The sequence below is a fragment of the Grus americana genome, chromosome 5 (assembly GCF_028858705.1).
Source record: "Grus americana isolate bGruAme1 chromosome 5, bGruAme1.mat, whole genome shotgun sequence".
NCBI lineage: Eukaryota > Metazoa > Chordata > Aves > Gruiformes > Gruidae > Grus > Grus americana.
Genome location: NC_072856.1, coordinates 41,145,728 through 41,164,198, shown reverse-complemented (window position 1 = coordinate 41,164,198; position 18,471 = coordinate 41,145,728). Strand labels below are relative to the sequence as shown.

The 18,471-nt window shown below is 34.4% G+C and overlaps 1 protein-coding gene across 2 annotated transcripts in view; it reads right to left on the bottom strand.

Moving 5' to 3' along the window:
• Positions 1-295: 295 nt before the first annotated feature.
• ARHGAP5 (Rho GTPase activating protein 5) overlaps positions 296-18,471 on the bottom strand; it is a 48,417-nt gene continuing 30,241 nt past the window's right edge. For both annotated transcript variants that reach the window (XM_054826462.1, XM_054826463.1), the window contains 4 exons: positions 12,265-12,342; positions 10,764-10,895; positions 9,021-9,126; positions 296-4,160 (listed from right to left, as the gene is read on the bottom strand). In XM_054826462.1, coding sequence (XP_054682437.1) covers positions 3,830-4,160; positions 9,021-9,126; positions 10,764-10,895; positions 12,265-12,342 — 647 coding nt within the window. In that variant the 3' untranslated portion in view covers positions 296-3,829. The remainder of the gene's footprint in view (positions 4,161-9,020; positions 9,127-10,763; positions 10,896-12,264; positions 12,343-18,471) is intronic.

Here is an 18,471-nt window from a genome sequence, read left to right as displayed (position 1 = left end):
GTTCTGTCCCTGCTGAGGTCTGTTCCCTACCATGTGCACGTATCCATCGGGGCGGGGGGGGGGCAGGACCTACAGAAGAGTCTTCACCGCTGTAAGAATCACTTCCAAAATTCAGCAGTTTACAAGGCGTATCAAGTGCAAAACCAGAGACTTCCTCCCCCCGAGAATGCCTTAAACACTCAGTGCGCTCAGTTTAGCAAGCTTTACTGCTAAATTTCATCTCTGTGTATGCGGAAGAGATAATAGGCTGGGTTTGCCTTTAAAAATTTGGTAGGCAACTACACTGAACATTATACACAGTAAGCATCTTAGTATTTTATTCGTTGCATCTTTTATACAGAATAAGCTTCACTGATATTTAATTCACTGCAGTATTCTGCTGATGTAGCAACAAAAGATTACATTATAAACAAAGAACAAAATTTTGACTTTAATTTTTTTTTTATATGTGTGTCATTTTTTTCAGTTGACAAACAGATCACAGTTACTGAAAAAAAACCCCTGAAATATGCACATAAGCTAAGGCCAATTCTTTTAATCTCCAATTGATAGTTTTTCTATATTTATCATAAATATTGGAAGCTAAACTCCAGCAACTAAAATAAACGTATCTATAAATTTCCTAGCAACCAGGATTCAAATAATGGAGAAAACATACAACAAGAAAATAAGTTTCTTTTCGCTTAAGTTGACATCTGCAATCTATTTACACTATATATGTGAAAATTCTGCTAGATCATGGAGGGTAAGGAATTTTGAAATAACCTGTTAAGCATTACTTAAAATGGCACTTTTGTAGCCCAGGTCTGGGATTTTAAAATTGCTAAAACATTGAAAGACAATACCCTGCAGTATGTCTGTACCAATCTTACATAAAAAAGACAAACTACTCCATAAAGTGTCACTGAGATGCTCAACCAAAAATAATATACATTTGTATCTTTATCAAGATAGATATTACTGTAAAAATGCTCACATTAAAAAATATAGTTGTTATTGTTTGGATTTTCATTAAAACTAGAGGGGACTACATGAGCCAAAGTATGAGGAATTCATATATAATGACATGCTTCCTCATTTTATAGCACTAATAAAAATAATAATAGAGAAAACTCTATTATAAATCTTTAATAATGATGGAATAATTTCCTAGTATCTTTTAAAAACTTTACTATGTGGGTGTATGTGCATGCAAGTCTGTGCACATGTGCTTGTGTACATAAACACACAAACACATAAAAAATATCAAAGTCTATATATTACACATACACACATATCCACATTCCTGCATATAACGCTTCCATAATGCAAACAGTATGCAGGGACTCTTCCATGTGACAACCAAGCGCCACACACCATGCTTACTTATTATTTCTCTTTTTACGTTTTATCCAGTAAATGTAATATCACTTTCATATTTGGCCAAATGTAAGTGTTAAGAATTTTAAAAATCATAAAGTGATTTAGCTATAACATCATACACAAGAAACAACTGATACTGCAAATACTTCTGATCACAAGTTCAACATGAAAGTTCGTCACGAAATGGAATGTAAATTATTCTAAAAATTAGTATTCAAAGGTTAGTTAAATATTATGGCAAATGACTTGGAATTTGTAGAAAGTTTAAAATGTAATTCACATTACAAAGACTGGAGATACTCTAGAGATAGAACTTTTAAATATGGATATGACTGGCATTTATTTTTAAGCTTACTTCTATTAGAAATAGACTTGTTTCCTGTACAGGTGATGCTTTGTCTATACCATATACAGTAGAAAAATAAATTCTTTAGCAACCTAGAAATAGTTTATAAAACTCTTGAAGTTTCATTTTCTTTGCTAAACATGCCAAGATTAGACTGACAACTATAAATAAAAGCTATACAGACAACAGGTAAAGTAGAACAAGTTAAGAATACTACAATTTACAGGACAGACTTTATTGTACTATTAATTCCTGTGTGCTTTGCAATAGGAATAGGGTTGAATTTTCTTTTTTGTTTATGTTTTCTTAGAAAAGATAATTACTTGCAAGAATATAACACAATATCAAGATAATTTATAATATACATGTACTTCCAACAGCAGCCGGGTTTATGGTATCATAGTAATCTAGAATGATAATCCAAGTCATAATTAGAAGTACAATACCTAGGACATAAGTGGGAAAGGCAATTTTTATTTGGGGAAAATGGAGCAAATCAAACTCTTAAAAGCCTTAATTCTCAAAATCATCTATTTACTATAACACATACAAGACGATCTTAAATCTTGTTATAAGTGAAGATTACAACAGTGACCATCATAAAGCTTTTTTTTTTTTTTTAAACTACACAAAACATTCTAGCAGCTGAATGAGCCAAAACTGTTTTCTTCTTTGCAGACCTAAAAAGGTATATTTTGAGCACAAAAGAAAAAAAGCTGCTATGAAAAGTCTCACAGGTAGTGTTTATCTATGGTCTCCCCTTTCATACAATTTGTAACCTTCTAAATTTTTTACCACTAACAAAATAGTTAACCAAAAGATTTAAATTAAGCAGCATTCTTTTACAGCAAATTGGTACCAATGTAAAAGGAAAATAAATGGAAAAAAAAAAAAGAAAAAAGAGATAATTTAAAAATATGGTGCAAAAAAAAATAAAATCAGTCATTTGAATTTTTAGAACAACATACCACAGGAAAAAAATATGAATACAAGTTTATGTGATTTTATATATACACACTCCAAAGAGGTTAATTGTCAGTACCCAAAGTATTTATTGCTATGTATTAGCAATGCATTTTTGTATATCTTTAAAGGGTCACATAAAAATAGATTTAAAGAATAGATTAATTGAAGTCCTAGATTAAAACATTGTTTGGTTTAGAGAATTTTACTACAACAAAATTCATGTTTATGTATGAAAAGTTATATAACCTTATATGAAAATGTCATGAACTATTTTCTAAACACTACATGTATTCCCAAGTGGGAAAAATTAAAATATCTAAAATATATTAGATTAAGTTTACAAGACCATCAATGATCTTTTAAACATGCAGCTGTTTACAGAATTAACAGTTTTACAAAATGTTTAGTTCGGTAATGGAACATAAAGAAATAAGTAGGCAACATCAAAATTTTTGTACAATATTTGAAACTCACTTTTACAACAAGCATGTCCTTGGTATTGTGCTGTAAGAAATAATAAGCAAGTTCACCCACCCTTAACAAACTGTCCACAGGTTTACTTACAAGTAAAGATGGATGGTGAGGGATTGTAAAATTCTCAGCAGTGCATTTTGCATTCTTCCATAAACCATCCTAAGCATACCATCACATAAGTAGCCAGGAGATTACAAAATAAACTATAGCTGGGCTTTAGTTGTTTACACAGAACGCCTGAACGTGAATAAAATTGCCAAAAATAGCATGTTAAATAACAAAAACAGCCATAAAGCAGGCTGTAAGCATTGAATGTTTCATAAATGTAATTTTTTTAAATCATTAAATTTCTATAGAAAAATTTTATTCACAATATATTGTGACAAATCGTCACAGGAATGATATAGTGATTGCAATAAGGTATCATGCAGCAGCAGCTTTGTACTTTATAGCTATTTTTGCTTTTAAAAATTAAACCTCTCCAGTCATGCTTATCACATAGTTTTTATCTGCAGTGTGTACAAATGAGGAACACAGTACGGGATATAACAAAAAGATGTCCAATCAGCTGGATGGGAATTATTTTTCATAAATACGAAGTACATTACTGTATCCTGAAACATGCATGTCTATAGCTTGTCTTTACTGTCCAGTGCCAGGCTGCCTGCAATCATCTTCTATTTATATAATACCAAGAGGGTCTGCTGGTAATTGTGACTGTATCAGCTGAGGCTGCAGCGGCGGTGGTAACTGAAGAGGTACCATTGGTTCCACCATCTGCACTGCATTGGAAGGCGGTGGCTGACACGCCACTGGGTTAGGTGCTTCTACGATCTCGCCATTGTAAAAGAAAAACTGACACTGTTGAATGAAGGTCTCTATAACCGACTGGTGGATTTTGGTGGTAGAAAGGAATTCTCTGTTTTCAAAATCAGGTCGCATCAAAGTAGGCCAGAAACAAATCGATAAGTTATCAGCAGTCATAAAGTTGGTTTTATATTGCTGACTAACCCTGAAATGAGAAGGACATGCACAGAATGGATTAAAACTGGTATACAATCAACTACCAATATTTTCATAGCTCTCTAACTGTAAGCATTATTATTAAACAATCTCAAGATTTTCAGTACTTTCCTCCAGCTATCCATTAAAACAATCATTCCTGGGGGTTTTTTTAAACGATTTTGCAGAATAAAGTTTAGAAACCATGACTTTTCCAGATTTGGATAGCTAACAAATATAAATCTGATCGAGCTTTTAATCAAGAGAGAAATTCAATATTCCACCAACATTGTTAAGTGACAATAATAAACAAACTTTAAATTTCTCAACTAGCTACAGGATTTCATAAAATTAAAATTTCACCCATTAAAATATCTAGAAGAAAAATTACAGAAATGGCTTCCTACTGTAGGACAGCCAGATACTAACTAACATCTATGGCACTCACAGAAAAAGGCATCACATTAGAACCCACGCTAAAAATAAACACAAAACCAAAAAATTCAAGTGTTGATTAAAGCACATCTCTACAGGTTTTTTCATACTGACCAGCAATAGAATTTGGCCAAGCTGTAAAGAACATCATCAGTGGAAACTTCACTAATATCAATACACATTAATTTTATTTTTCAATGTATAACGCAAAGGCTTCCAACCGGGTTTTTCTTCTTAGAAGTTTCCTGCTTTTAAGCAGGGGGCAAAACCGGTTCTTCACGTACAATATAAATTCACTAATACAATACAATTATAAGAAAAAAAAATGCAACAAACCATCCTGTTACCAAATTTATCATCTACAATTAAATGCCTCCTCAGAAAAAAAATGCACTGCTTTCATAGTAATAGGCTAGAAAGAGCAAGGATATTTTGTTTTCTAAAAATACTTTGCATTCTAAAGTAACACCACAAATTTATCTAGAAGTAATTAGTGAGATACATGAAAAATCGTGTGTTAATAAATGTGACAAACACCTAAGACATTCAGCAGGGAACATGCAATTCCTATATTACAGTAGACAGCACAAAGGTAACTGAGCTACAGATGTCCTGCAGAAATAGACAGAAAAATAAAACTTCAGCAACTTGTCAGTTACAATTTTGATGATTAACAAGAGCAGACTGCAAGAATTGCTGACAGCTGGCTGTAGTCCATAGATTCAAAAACTGTGAAAAACCATAGTAAACACTAGAATTAATGCTATAAGAAAATATTTTCACTCATTTACAATGCATGTATAGTGGTAACTATAAAGGGTAGGCTTCCATTTTAACATGTGCATTACTTATTCCAAATAGTGTGAGGGTACACAAATATTGCCTCTCAATCTGTTTTGAATAAGTTTGGTCGAAAGGATATTTGGATACTATTTTTGAGTGACAGTAATATTCATAATCTCTTTCCCTACAAGAATTACATTTTAACTTCATTTACGGATTAAAGAACCCGAAAATATAAATGTAAGCTTAAATCGTGCTTAGCATTTTTATTAAAGAGTTTTCTTCCTACACTGAATTCTGTGTATAAATTCCTCCTAGACTATACTCTAGAGATAGAACAATGACTGAGACTGTTACCAAGAATTAAATAAAATTTAATTCTAAGACATTGCAATAGGACAATGAATTTGTCAGAGTTCTGAATCAGAACTGCCTGTACCTTTTCCCTAAAATGAGTACAATGAAAAACACCAAAAGGGATTTCAAGCTCTATAATGATGTTTCGTTACAAAACAAACTACAACAAGGTAAGTTATAAAACCGGGAAAAAAATAGCACCTGCTACGTAATAAAACTGAAATAAAAGCCAGATCATCTGTTTTGCAGACTGCTTTTTTCCTGACATTTTTGCTCCGAATTTAAAAATCTTTCAAGGGGCTTCTTCAGTTGCATATGCTAAAATGTGTACCCTCTGACATCCTTAAGCACCTCTAGGATTTGATTATATGTTTGGTCTTCTCATGTACCTTTTTTCCTCCCTTTGTCATGAGTTCACTGCTTGCTGTCTCTCTTTAATCTAATCTGATCTAGTTGCAGACTGCTGCTGCGGAAAACAGGTGAAGTTTCATTCTTCCCCTCTTCTTCTCCACCAACTTTCCGGCATCAGACCACAGGGTGCCCACAGGGTGTCTGAGATCAGCTAGCGTATTGTACAGAAAATTAGATTTCCCTTATTTCTGTTTTCCTTTAGAAGATGCCGCAGCTGCATAATCATTAGATCCAACAAATGAATCAGTGGGAACCTATGGCTAGAAGTGAGAAGAGCATTGCACCTCTTCCTGGTTGCAGCTCACAACTAGATTAAACATAACAATCAACTTTATTCTTTCCTGTGTTTAAACTTTACCTCTGTCCTTTCTAAGGGTAAACAAAAACCTACCAACCTGTATGCCACCTCCTACCAAACTTTCCCAAACTGCTTCAGAATCTTAAGTGCTTAGCAAATGTCTATTCACCTTCTTCTATGTTCACTCAAAATGAAAAAACAGAGAGTCTGTTTCTCTTGATCCTGCCGCTTTCCTCCACTGAAAACTCTTCAGGAACTTCAGGCTGTAAACTTGCTCTATGATCAGACTTTAAAAGCTGTACACCTATGTTTTCCCAGACTTCAGAAGCATATTATGCCATATTAGCCCTTATGTACAAAGGGAGTCATTATCAAAGAACAAACATAAAATACAACCAATATCAAAAAAGCCAATGCCAATCCAACACTGTCCTGTTTCAACTCCATCTTTAAAACTCACTTCTGCTTACAGTTAATCCACCACAATTAGACAGCTAGTATACTCTGGAAGGTGCTTATCACACTAAAGAAAAATTCATCGCACTTGGCCATTTATTATAGTCTCATGGTTACTGGTCTCTCGTATTTCAATAGCAAACTCATCTGGATAATACTTGTATTTTTTGTTTCAATAACCAAGTTCTATGCTTGTGGACACACCAAAATAATATCAAGCACCAATCACTATTAACTATACAGCAATACCACATTTTTTACTCTAATGACATATGATGTAAAACCTAAGCATTTAAAACATCAGTTTGTGATGGGGAGAGCTCTCTTCCATCATTTAAGTAGAGTGTTTTACCTCATTTAACAAACAATTCATTTGACAAACAACACTTCCATTTTAATTATATACTAGCAGTAATTTATCACAAATTAATCTCTTAAAAATAAATACAGACTGTAAAGAATTTAGTTACAAGTTCCCTTTAAGATCTGGCATCCACCTATATCTACCTCTCTCTATGCAATTGCTTATGCTCAAGCAGTTTTCCCGTTGAATGGAACGCAACTACCTGACACTGCAAATGAGACAAAAAAAATGACAGCCTTTCTTACTTAAGATTATTTTGTTACTAGCAACCCACAATGTAAATCAGTCATCATTAAAAGAAAGAGAGTGTACTGGAGAGCGAAGGTCAGTGTACATCACTTCTGTTCTCCAATAAGTTCTGTGATTAATATATTTTAATTTGTCTGTAGAAATGCATGTATTAGAACCTATTCAGGATTTTTTAAAATTATATTTAGCTCTTTTACTTGCAGCAATCCAGGTTCTTGATGCTGTACTTTCAGCTGTGCTATGCTAACAGGTGACCAGCTAAAGACTTCTGACAATTCAAAGATTGCCACTCCTCCACGAAAATGTCTATCAGGTCCATTAAGAACTATTGAAACATTTCAGGTAACTAATAACTGTGTCAAGTTTGAGATGTTTTGTTTTACTTCAGATACAGAATTGAAAGATGTTCTTGTGTGTAATATGTAAATGCATAGAATAATTACACATACAGTGATACGATTTTATCTATTTTAGGGATGAATTCGTATTTGGAAAGACTGCAATGGAAAAATTGATCCACTTCCCTGTGAAGGAAACTGGGTAACTTTATAAAGCTTTAGCAAGTCATATCTGTGGTGGAGAGAAGTCTAAAAGTAGGTGCCTAAATTCTAAAGTTTCTCATACATTCAGTGAAAAGAGAAGACTCCTTCCAAACTGCAATACAGAGCACCTATGTTCTGTGTTGACTAAATAGGATAAGTTAAAAGGTCTCATTTCAGCCCCCATATTACTTGCCCAGGTAGATTGTTACAAATACCTGCAAAAACACACACACACCCCAATCTGGAACAATTTAACAACTTAAATGTCATGAAAAGCTTATTGGTGTATGCAGACAAAATTGTCTAGCTGGAAAGCACCATTGCAGACAAGGACCTGAAAGTTCTGGTGGACAGCAAATTCAACACCAGCCAGGAACGTGCCCCTGTGAGGCAGAAGGCCAATGGCATCCTAGGCCGCATAAGGAGTACTGCCAGCAGGTCTAGAGAAGTGATCTTTCCCCTCTACTCAAGCACTGCAAAGGCCACGTTTGGGTGGGTGTTATATTTTAGATTCCAATTAAAGCCAGCCCTGCTTTAAGGCGCGGGGGTAGCGGTGGGGGGGTGGGTTTAGGCGAAATGACTTCCAGGTCCCTTTAAACCTATATTAGGTTTATTATATTATTAATAGCTACTTGCAGAAAAGTGAGAGGAGAGAGAGAAAGAGAGAGAGAGAGATCTATAACAGTGGTGCATAGTTATTCTTTCAAGCTTTTTTTGTTATGTACACCAATCATTCTTATAACTTTATAGTAGCGATGATGTCAGATATTTATACATCAATAAAATCTGACAACAGAATATACAAACCTTTTCTAATCGACATCTAACTCCTAATTTCATTTTCCACATTTATACTCACAGATAAGCAATACAGCATGAAATTTTCAATTCTAGTAGTCAATTCATTGTTACTAACACAATCTTTTTTTGCAATTGTTACAATTTAAACAAAATTTTAGCAGGAAAATACTAAACCTGTTTAGATGCGTTATTACATATTTGAAGACATCATAGTTCACTGGGTGGAATTTCTTCACAATTTCTTTTAACTCATGTAGCCGTTCTGTCTTATCCGTGATTTCTGTAGAAATAAGTGACATTTTCTGACACATCTAGAAAGACATACTGAATAAAGTGTTGCTAAGTTTTTTTTCTAGTTTAATGGTACAGATAGGATACCCACAGAGAAATATCAAGTGAGAAAATATTTGATAAAATTCCTATCTGCATATACTTTTGCTTAGAATAATTTTTTTATTATAGAGGTAACTATCTAAACACAAAAACATTTTTCTGTATTTAAGCAGAATTATTTATCCGTGTTTAACAGCAAAGAATCACTTGATTAGCTCACTGTTGGCTTGCAGAATGATAACTAAACAATGTGACAGGGTTATTTCTTGTTAGATTTTCCTCTGCTTGCAAAATGTTATGACATATATTTCTATAAGATTTATTTGGACTAAAGTTTCATAAAGATTTGGGGGAAGGAAGACATCCACATGAACTCAGAATATCTTGAGCTTATCAGTTATTGAAATAATAAAAATATTATGAATGAGCCTGGTGCAGCTATTTTAAATATACTGTTTAAAGGAGAACAGGGATTTTCATGGGCCCAAGGGAGATTATTTGTTTCAAAGAGAAAATAAGCAACATGTAAGAAAGGACTATGGAATAAAATAACACTTTAAAAAAAATGTTGCTAAAACACTTGTGGAAAATACCACTAAAGTATTGTAGAACCATATATTCTGCAGAATATATTTCTATTCCATGATGATTCATATCATAAAAAGGAATACGAGCTCACCTCTATTACTTGACTGCATTGCTAAAAAGAAATTTTGTGTACCCTAGTACCATAGAAATAATGTTAAATATGCTCCAATATATCCCAAATAGAAATTTAAAGCAGTATTAATGGCATTTTAACAGTAAGTCCACTTATGTTCTGAGCCACTGCATGTTTTGACTGAAATTTAACTGATATGCTTTTAAGAAAAAATAAAATCTAAGTAATTACATTAAACAAGCAATTTGCCTGAATAGTACAGCTGAAATACCACAAATGGGTATCTACACATATCATCCAAAATATAAAATTTCTAATGGACTATATATCAATCAACTCCAGGCCCAAGCCTTAGGTTTACACTAGTATTTTCATGTTTTGAACAAAAAAAGCATTAAGAATATTGTATATCCCAGTTGTGCAAAAATGGGTAGCAGTCTTTTTCTGAAACAGTTTGCTGCCAATAGAAGGAAACAATTTAGTCATTTCACCTGGAAGCGTGTAAAAATGTTTCTAAGACAAAATTAAGCATTTCATCTTGTAAGGAATTCAAAAAGAAGTAAAAAAAAAAAATCTAAAAATTACCATGGTATTCCATAGATGTGTCAGATTTCTAAAGCCTACTTTGAATTTATGATTTTATGAATTCAAGGGTTTTTTCCCTGTTAACAGCTACAATACAGTTTCAAGAGCTTTCATCATATACAGCCCTAACACAGAATGGGGAAAAAAAGGTACATGTAGTACTTTTATTTCATCATATAGTTCTGTTAATTTTAAAGAACATAAAAAATGTACATGTCTAAGTATTTTTAAAAATATTTCAGTGCAGTTATTCCTTTCAACTTACAATGAAGTAAAAATTGTAATAAGGGCAATCAATATAACATAATTAGATCAAGACAAGATTGTTTATTACTTACTTGATGTTTCTAACAACTCCTGGTGCAAAGAGTAAGGAATTAATGGATCTGGCAGATCTGCAAAAAAAGCTTTAAGAGCCCCAGCCACTGCATTTACTGTCACTCCCATAGACTCTAGACTGATGTTATGATCTGTAAAACAAAATTAAACAGCAGTGTAAGAAAAACCTATAGCTATCATTCCTCCTAGTATTGTATGAAAACGATTTATTCAAAACACTAAAAACGAAAATGTTGCCAAACATCTGTTAAAAAATGCACGAGAACCTATGGATAAACTGCATCACTTTGACCCACATAAAATCAAATTTAAGAAAATCTGACAGTAAAAGAAAACAGCAGAAGATTAGAAAAATACAGTTGTCTAATTCTCCTTACAGACTTAAATACTTTTCTATTTGTCATTGACTGGCTTCTGATTAATCAATTTTGCCCAATAATAACTTTTAAATTCTATTTCCCAAAATTTTGTTAAAAACTGGTACAGGGCACAGCAATTTGTAGAATTCATGTAACCACATGAAGCCTTTTAAAAAAGGACACCTAAACATACCAGTGACCGCACACAGCCATATAATCTACTGCTAGATTCCCAAACAACAGAAGCCTTATGGTTTTTTAACTAGAGATATTTTTAGTTGAAATTTAATGCAGTCATGCTACATAATTTTTAAACCAAGGCTCAAAGTGGAACCACTGTAAACCACAGAACTTCAAGTATTTAAAAAGCGACATTTTGGAAATGCTAAATTTAATTTTCAAATGTCCACTTCACATGAAACTCTAGATCATTCTTTAATAAGGCGACTGAAGAAAATCTGAAACGACATAGTGAGGCATGAAAAACTAGTACATTTATTTTCCTTATCATCTAGGAGGAATTTTTCACAAGGCTTAACTTCATTATTAATATCCAAGAACTTTTAAGAAGTGTTTCAATTTTGAAATATCAACTGAGATCATAAATTACATGAGAAAACAGAAGGAAAAAATAATGCTGACTCTCTGTTTTAACTCAAAATGTTAATGATCTACCAATCATATTCCAGTATATTCTAGCATGAGAAAAGGTCTGTTAGAAATTTAGTATCAAGATTTAATTGTTAATCCATATTTTTCAAGAGAGCTTTCAATAAAATAAGAATCAAGCAGTATTACATTTGGGAGGGGGATAAGAGGAGGAAGTGAATGCCTTAATGCCTAGGATTGATGAACTATTAACACAAGGAGCAGCTAGGACTACATTTAAACACTAGAATACCACCTAGAAAATATTTTAACAGTACTTAAAGCCAGCTGTAACAAGATTCTACCCCATCTTTGGTTTATACACAGCTTCATTGGTAATAACCTAGACTATACCAATACAACATACCAGAGCATTAAGTACTCAGTGCTATGGAAATCAGTTTGAAAGTGCAATCCTTTTATATTGCACTTTGATAAATCCATGGAGAATTCGAGTTCTGTTTTGGCTTTAAATAATAAAACCTGTCATTACCTTGATCAAACTGTTTCTGAATGTTGTCTTGATCTGTTTTATTCCCACTAACACGGTACAGGCCTTCAGTACATAATCCTTAGTAGGGGAGAAAAAAATATTCAACAACAAGTTTATATAATATAGAGCAAAACAGAGCCAGTCATAATTAATAATTTAGAAAACACAACTAGGAATACAAATCTTAAGTGCTTAAAAAGTAACATGTTCTATGATTCTATGTTAACCATACTACCAAAACACAGAATACCAGTTGTTTATTGAGTCCACTATTCCACTTAATATGAGCCAGAGGAAACCATATTGTAGGATAACAAGAGCTTGACTGTAAGCATCTGTGGAATAATTTACCCAAAATTATTTTCTTTCTGATCTCTACAAGACTATTGTTATTTGCATTTTTTTTAATCATTAAAAAAAAAAAATCTTAATTCTAGGGTTTGGTACCCACAGAATTTATATTTTTAAAAACTGTCTTCACAATTTGGGCTTAACAACTTACTACTGCAAGCAATAACACACACTAATAAAATACTCCGCAGAAAAATCAAGCATTTGTAATTGTTTCCTGATTTTTTAATTTCATGGTGTAACACACTCCTGTATGAGACAAGGACTTAATCTTCTAACATACTTTCCCTTTTACCATTTATATTTTATAAAGTTTGCATCCATTTCTCCTCACTTCTTTTCTAAGGTAAATTATCATGTCATTTACAAGTCTGTCTTTAGGGGCAGGGGAAGAGGGGAGAGGGAGAACGGTGTTAGGAAGCAGTTCTCCAGGCTTCTCATTATTACTTTGTTTTACTGCTCATAATGGAGTTGTCATAATTACAGCAGCCATTCTAGGTAAACACCATTAAAAAAAATACACCTTTATTATGGACACACACACACACATTTGCTTGCTCCATTCCAGTGATTACGCTTCCTATCACATTGCTATCTTTTTTGCCCATAGCTACTCGCTCAACGAAAGCGTCCATCCTGCTAATCACACCATTACCCAAGATCTTTTTCTTTGTTAATTTAGAACCTATTAAGTAACACAAGCAGTTTATAGTTCCATAATCCTCCAAGTTACCTTTATGGGTGTAAAATTATCTATAAGCCAGATCTCCCTAACAGTACATGGTTCTATTTAAAATTTCACAACTTTTAAAGCTTTATGAAAGCTCTTGGCTTTTTACCATCACAGCCCAGTAATTTAATGCATTTTAGTTTATCAGATCAATACATAACTCCTCTGTCACACCACAGTCACTGAGTGCGCCTTTTAAGTTACCAAGAAACACAAGGAATCCTGTTACAATGCTCAAAGTACAGAAAGCACATAACTGCTTCATACTGCTGGGATATTTATTCAAATTAATTTGATATGAACTCTTCTAAGTCAATTTTTCCTTCTTAATGCCTCATCAATTCGCATGTCTCTACTGTCTGCACCAAGGCTGTTTTAGTAAGCTTTTCTTCAATAAACTTTTATACCTACCATTTAGCTTTCCAAATTCATAGCCAAGAGTTTTCTCTTGTAAATATATACCTCAACAGTCCATTCAAAAAAACTGAGCCTCATTCACTGACGTCCTCAGAAAGCACCAGGAGGTATAATTTGGTGGCACGGGGCAAAAAGCAGTTTCAACAGCTGGAAGGGGTTTCAAACCCATCTTCAAAAGAATGCCCTGAATGTGCTACACACTATCACAGACACAAATGCTTTGCATTCCTCTTCCAGAAGTTGTAAATAAAGAAATACAAAAAAATCACTGGTAGATAAGAACAAGCTAGAATTGATCACGATTCTCTTTTGTTTAGTACGGGAGAATTCTCAGTTTGAGACCCTACAAGCCCCAGGGTATTCTGTGTTTTATCCAACTACATTACATTTTTTTCTGCAGAAAAGGAATTGAATGTGCTGCAATAGCATTTTCTGAGAAGTGTGATCCAGTCACTGTTTAGTAGGAGCATTTAAACCTTGAATACTTGAACTGGGCTACTGGGCTGCTCTGGAGACAGAGATGCTCTACTGCAGTATCTGGGCTTTTTTTTTTGCTTTTTTTTTTTTTTTATCATGTAGTAGACATTTTACTCAGACCAGTACAGCTCTGAGAAACACAGAAAGACAAACATAGAAAGGGTCTAGAGGGGAAGACGTACGAGGAGAGGCTGAAGTCCCTTGGTTTGTTCAGCCTAGAGAAGAGGAGACTGAGGGGAGACCTCATCGTGGCCTACAGCTTCCTCACGATGGGGAGCGAAGGGTCAGGCACTGATCTCCTCCCTCTGGTGACCAGTGATAGAACCCGAGGGAACAGCATGAAGCTGCGACACGGGAGGTTGAGGTTGGATATCAGGAAAATGTTCTTCACTGAGAGGGTGGTCGGGCACTGGAACAGGTTCCCCAGGGAAGTGGTCACAGCACCGAGCTTGACTGAGTTCAAGAAGCATCTGGACAATGCTCTCAGTCATATGCTCTGATTTAGCTGGTCCTGTGTGGAGCCAGGAGTTGGACTCAATCCTTATGCATCCCTTCCAACTCAGGATATTCTATGATTCTATGATAACTTACAGTACTTCAGAAAATTTTCAGGTTAAACAAGGAGATGCCTACCGAATTTAGGCATTATCCAAAAATAGCTAAGTGCTGCAATTCTGGATTCAGCTAACTAAATTAGTCTTTTACATTCCACACCAAAAAAAAAAATCTTGCTTGTATATTTTAGAAAGTAACACTTCATGAAACGGTTGGTCAACTGTCGTTATACTGTTTCTCTAAGGCACACAAGGAGACAAGTTTAATCTGTCTGTGTGCGTACACAGCTAGAAGTCTGAAAGTATAACTTTTAAGTAATGCTTCCATTCTCTCTGTTGATTTTTATTATCCAACCAGATCTCTGTAATACTTGCTACGTCAACATCTTCATCAATTATAAGACACTCTAGTTCACTAGTTTTAGCTTTTAAACTTCTTGCATATCTATAATGTGTACCCATATTGAGAGACAGCACACAGCATTTATTTTTTCTTGACAGCTTCTTAAAAATTCAGTTTCTTCATCTGCAAGCCTGTGGATATTTTCAGAATTCTTATCTATGTTCTTATCCTGCTTCCCTTCTGGTCCAGCTGTAATTTTCAGGATATCATTACTGGACACAATGACCATTGTAATATTATATATCAGAATCATCTGATTTATTTGTTTCTCTGTCCTGCTCACTTTACTACATCTTTAGGTTTAAAGAATTAGATCCTCCTTATTTCAAGTCACAATGGCCTATATTTACTTCAAGACAAAGCTCATCTCCTTAGTCTAGACTATTCCTTTCTCGAAGCACCTCCTAGCGTCTAATAAATTCTCTTCTTGCACCTTCCTTTCTGCTGCCAGTTGTGATCAGGGTTCCATCCCATCTAACTGGAACTTCACATGGGGTTCAAAGCATTTGAAAGAAAATGAGAAGGTAGATCCACACCCACATACATAGCTAGTTTGTAGGACATTTCCATTTTTAGGCACCCTACCATGACCAATCTCACTTTTCATGAATCATTCTCCGCTACAATACTTGAGACTATCATTGCCATACTTACCTTTGTAAATTTTGTGATCTATATCATTGTATAATTTTATTCCACAGACTGACCTGGTGTACCTCTTCTCAACCCCTGTGCTACCCAGACTACACAAGACTAAAGGAACTGCCACCTTACTGATCCAGAATGGTAATTTCTATACACACCTAGAATGTATATAATCACAGAGCAAAGAATCCAAACTCTTTTCAAGTAAGAAGAGTCTAGCACTAAATTTACTTACATAAAATACATTTAAAATTCTACACTTAATGTGTTCTTATCTGTGCATATAAACACTGGCATTTAAAGATCCATGAATTCAATTCATACACTGAAAACCAGAACCAAAAATAAATGTCTCACTGCTTCTTATAATAAAATAATTTATAGAATATTGAAATGACAAACATGCCTAGGAAAAGGTAGTGGAATTCTTTACTACTTTAAAAATGGGTGACATCTGAAGATATTCTAATTTTCCAGGCATATTAGCTGTTTGGTCACTTTGGGCCTGGAGAAAGCTAGGTGAGAGGAGCAGCATAAGTACCCTAAGTACTCTGCAAAAAATATTGACATCTTAGACCTATCTGCATTGTTTAGAAATTCTTCATGTAATTCCCATGATGTTTCCTTTGAAGAGATACCTTAATTAGCAATACAGCTCAAGTGCACAACATGTGTTTATGAATATTTCAAAACATATTTGTTTACAGTTTTCAGTGATTCTGACACACTAATAAATTAACGCATGTGCTCCTCCTCCATCCGTCTGGTAGTCAGTCTTCCATTAGGAGATACAACTGATGCCTGTTTTCTCCTCCTTTCAAGTTTGGTCAGGGTTTCCTCCCTGTTGATTAATTTCAAAGTTGCAAAACACAAACTGGTATACAGTTTCCTAAATACTGAAACCTATTCTATGCCAGTTTTGAAGTGATTACAGAAGGGATCCTCAGGAGGTAATCTAGCCCAACCTCCTACTCAAACACGGGTCAACACTGAACTCACATTGGGTTGCTTATCTAAATCTGATCTTGAATATCTCCAGGGACAGGAGTGACCACAATCTCTTTGGCCAACCTGAACCAGTGCTTAAATAATCCTCAGAGCAAGTTTTTTCCTTTCTTTTTAGTTGAAACCTCACAGTTTAATGATCATTGTCTCTAATCCTCCTGCCATGTACTTCAGTACTTTAGCCTGGCTGCACCTTCTCAGTAACCTCCTCATAGGTATGGGAAGCCACTTTTGGGTATCTCCTCAGCCTGTCCTTCCCCAAGCTGAACAAACCCACAGGTCAGGAGCTCCAACCCCTGACCCTCTTCTGCTAGACTCAACCAAGTTCATCACCACCCTTCCTGTAGTATTTCAGATGAGGTCTAATAAGTGCAGAGTAAAAATGAATAAACACTTCTGTTGCTGTAGTGCCTACCCTTCTGTTGGGACAGTTAAGTTCAGAAGGCATCGTTAGCAGGATGTACGACTGACTCATGCTTGGCTTATTCTCCACCATGAACCCCAGATCTTTTTCAGCAGCACCGCTATCCAGCCAGTCAAGCCCTCAGCATGTACCTCTGCAGGGGTTTAGTCCTTGCAAATCTAGTTGCAGGACTTCGCATTTGTCCTTGCTGAATTCCCTCAGGTACCAGCTGTCCCATTCCTCCAGCTTGTCTACATTCCTCTGAACAAAAGCTCTGACTCTGAATATATTAACCACACCACCCACTCTAGGATCACTCACAAACTTGAGGAAGGCACAAAAAGTATTGTATAGCTATAACTCTATTGTTATTGTATCTATCCAGAAAATATTAATTTGATGCCTCCTTCCTTGGTAAACAGAATGAAATGTAATTTATACCAAACTTTTCACCAATGCATAAAAAAGTAAATCCAATACACCAACTAAAAAAATACTGAAATATTTTAAAAAATCCTCATATGCTAATATTATCAGTAAGCATGAGTAATTTTTGCCCAAATTATTGTAAGTTTGGGAAAGTTAAAAATAATCAACAGTACGTGTTGAATAGCACACAAACCACACTTGAAATTAAATTGGTGGTATGTACAACAGGATAAAAAGGTTACTAATAAAAGACTTGAGGTACAAACCTGCCATAAGCATGTAAACTTTTTACACTTAAAAAAATTAGACATTCACTAGATATTTTTACATGGTATTGCAATATAAAATTCAAATCACACCAACATTTTGTTGAAGTTAAACATTAAATTAGCCTTCATAAATCTGTGTTCCTCTCTCAAACAAAACTATCAGTGTGTCAGAATATCCTCCTTACTCTCTACATAATTCTTAAAGAAACAGAATTCACGCTATTAATTCAGTTAACAAACAGTTTAGCTTCACCAATTATCTCAATTCTGCTGCCTACATGTAGAAAAAATGAGTTGTACTAAAAAAAAGTAATGGTCTACATTGGATAGATTCTTTTTTTTTAATTAGCAGTTCTAATATATGTTACACTATGTCACTAATGATAGAAAAGTATTTATAGAGTCTGTAAAAGGTTACAGATAAAATCACGGTATCTTTACCAGAAAAAAAGTTTTCCTGAAAACATTATACATTTATACCAAGACATTTAGTAGAAAACTTGATAATTCACCATTATCAAGTT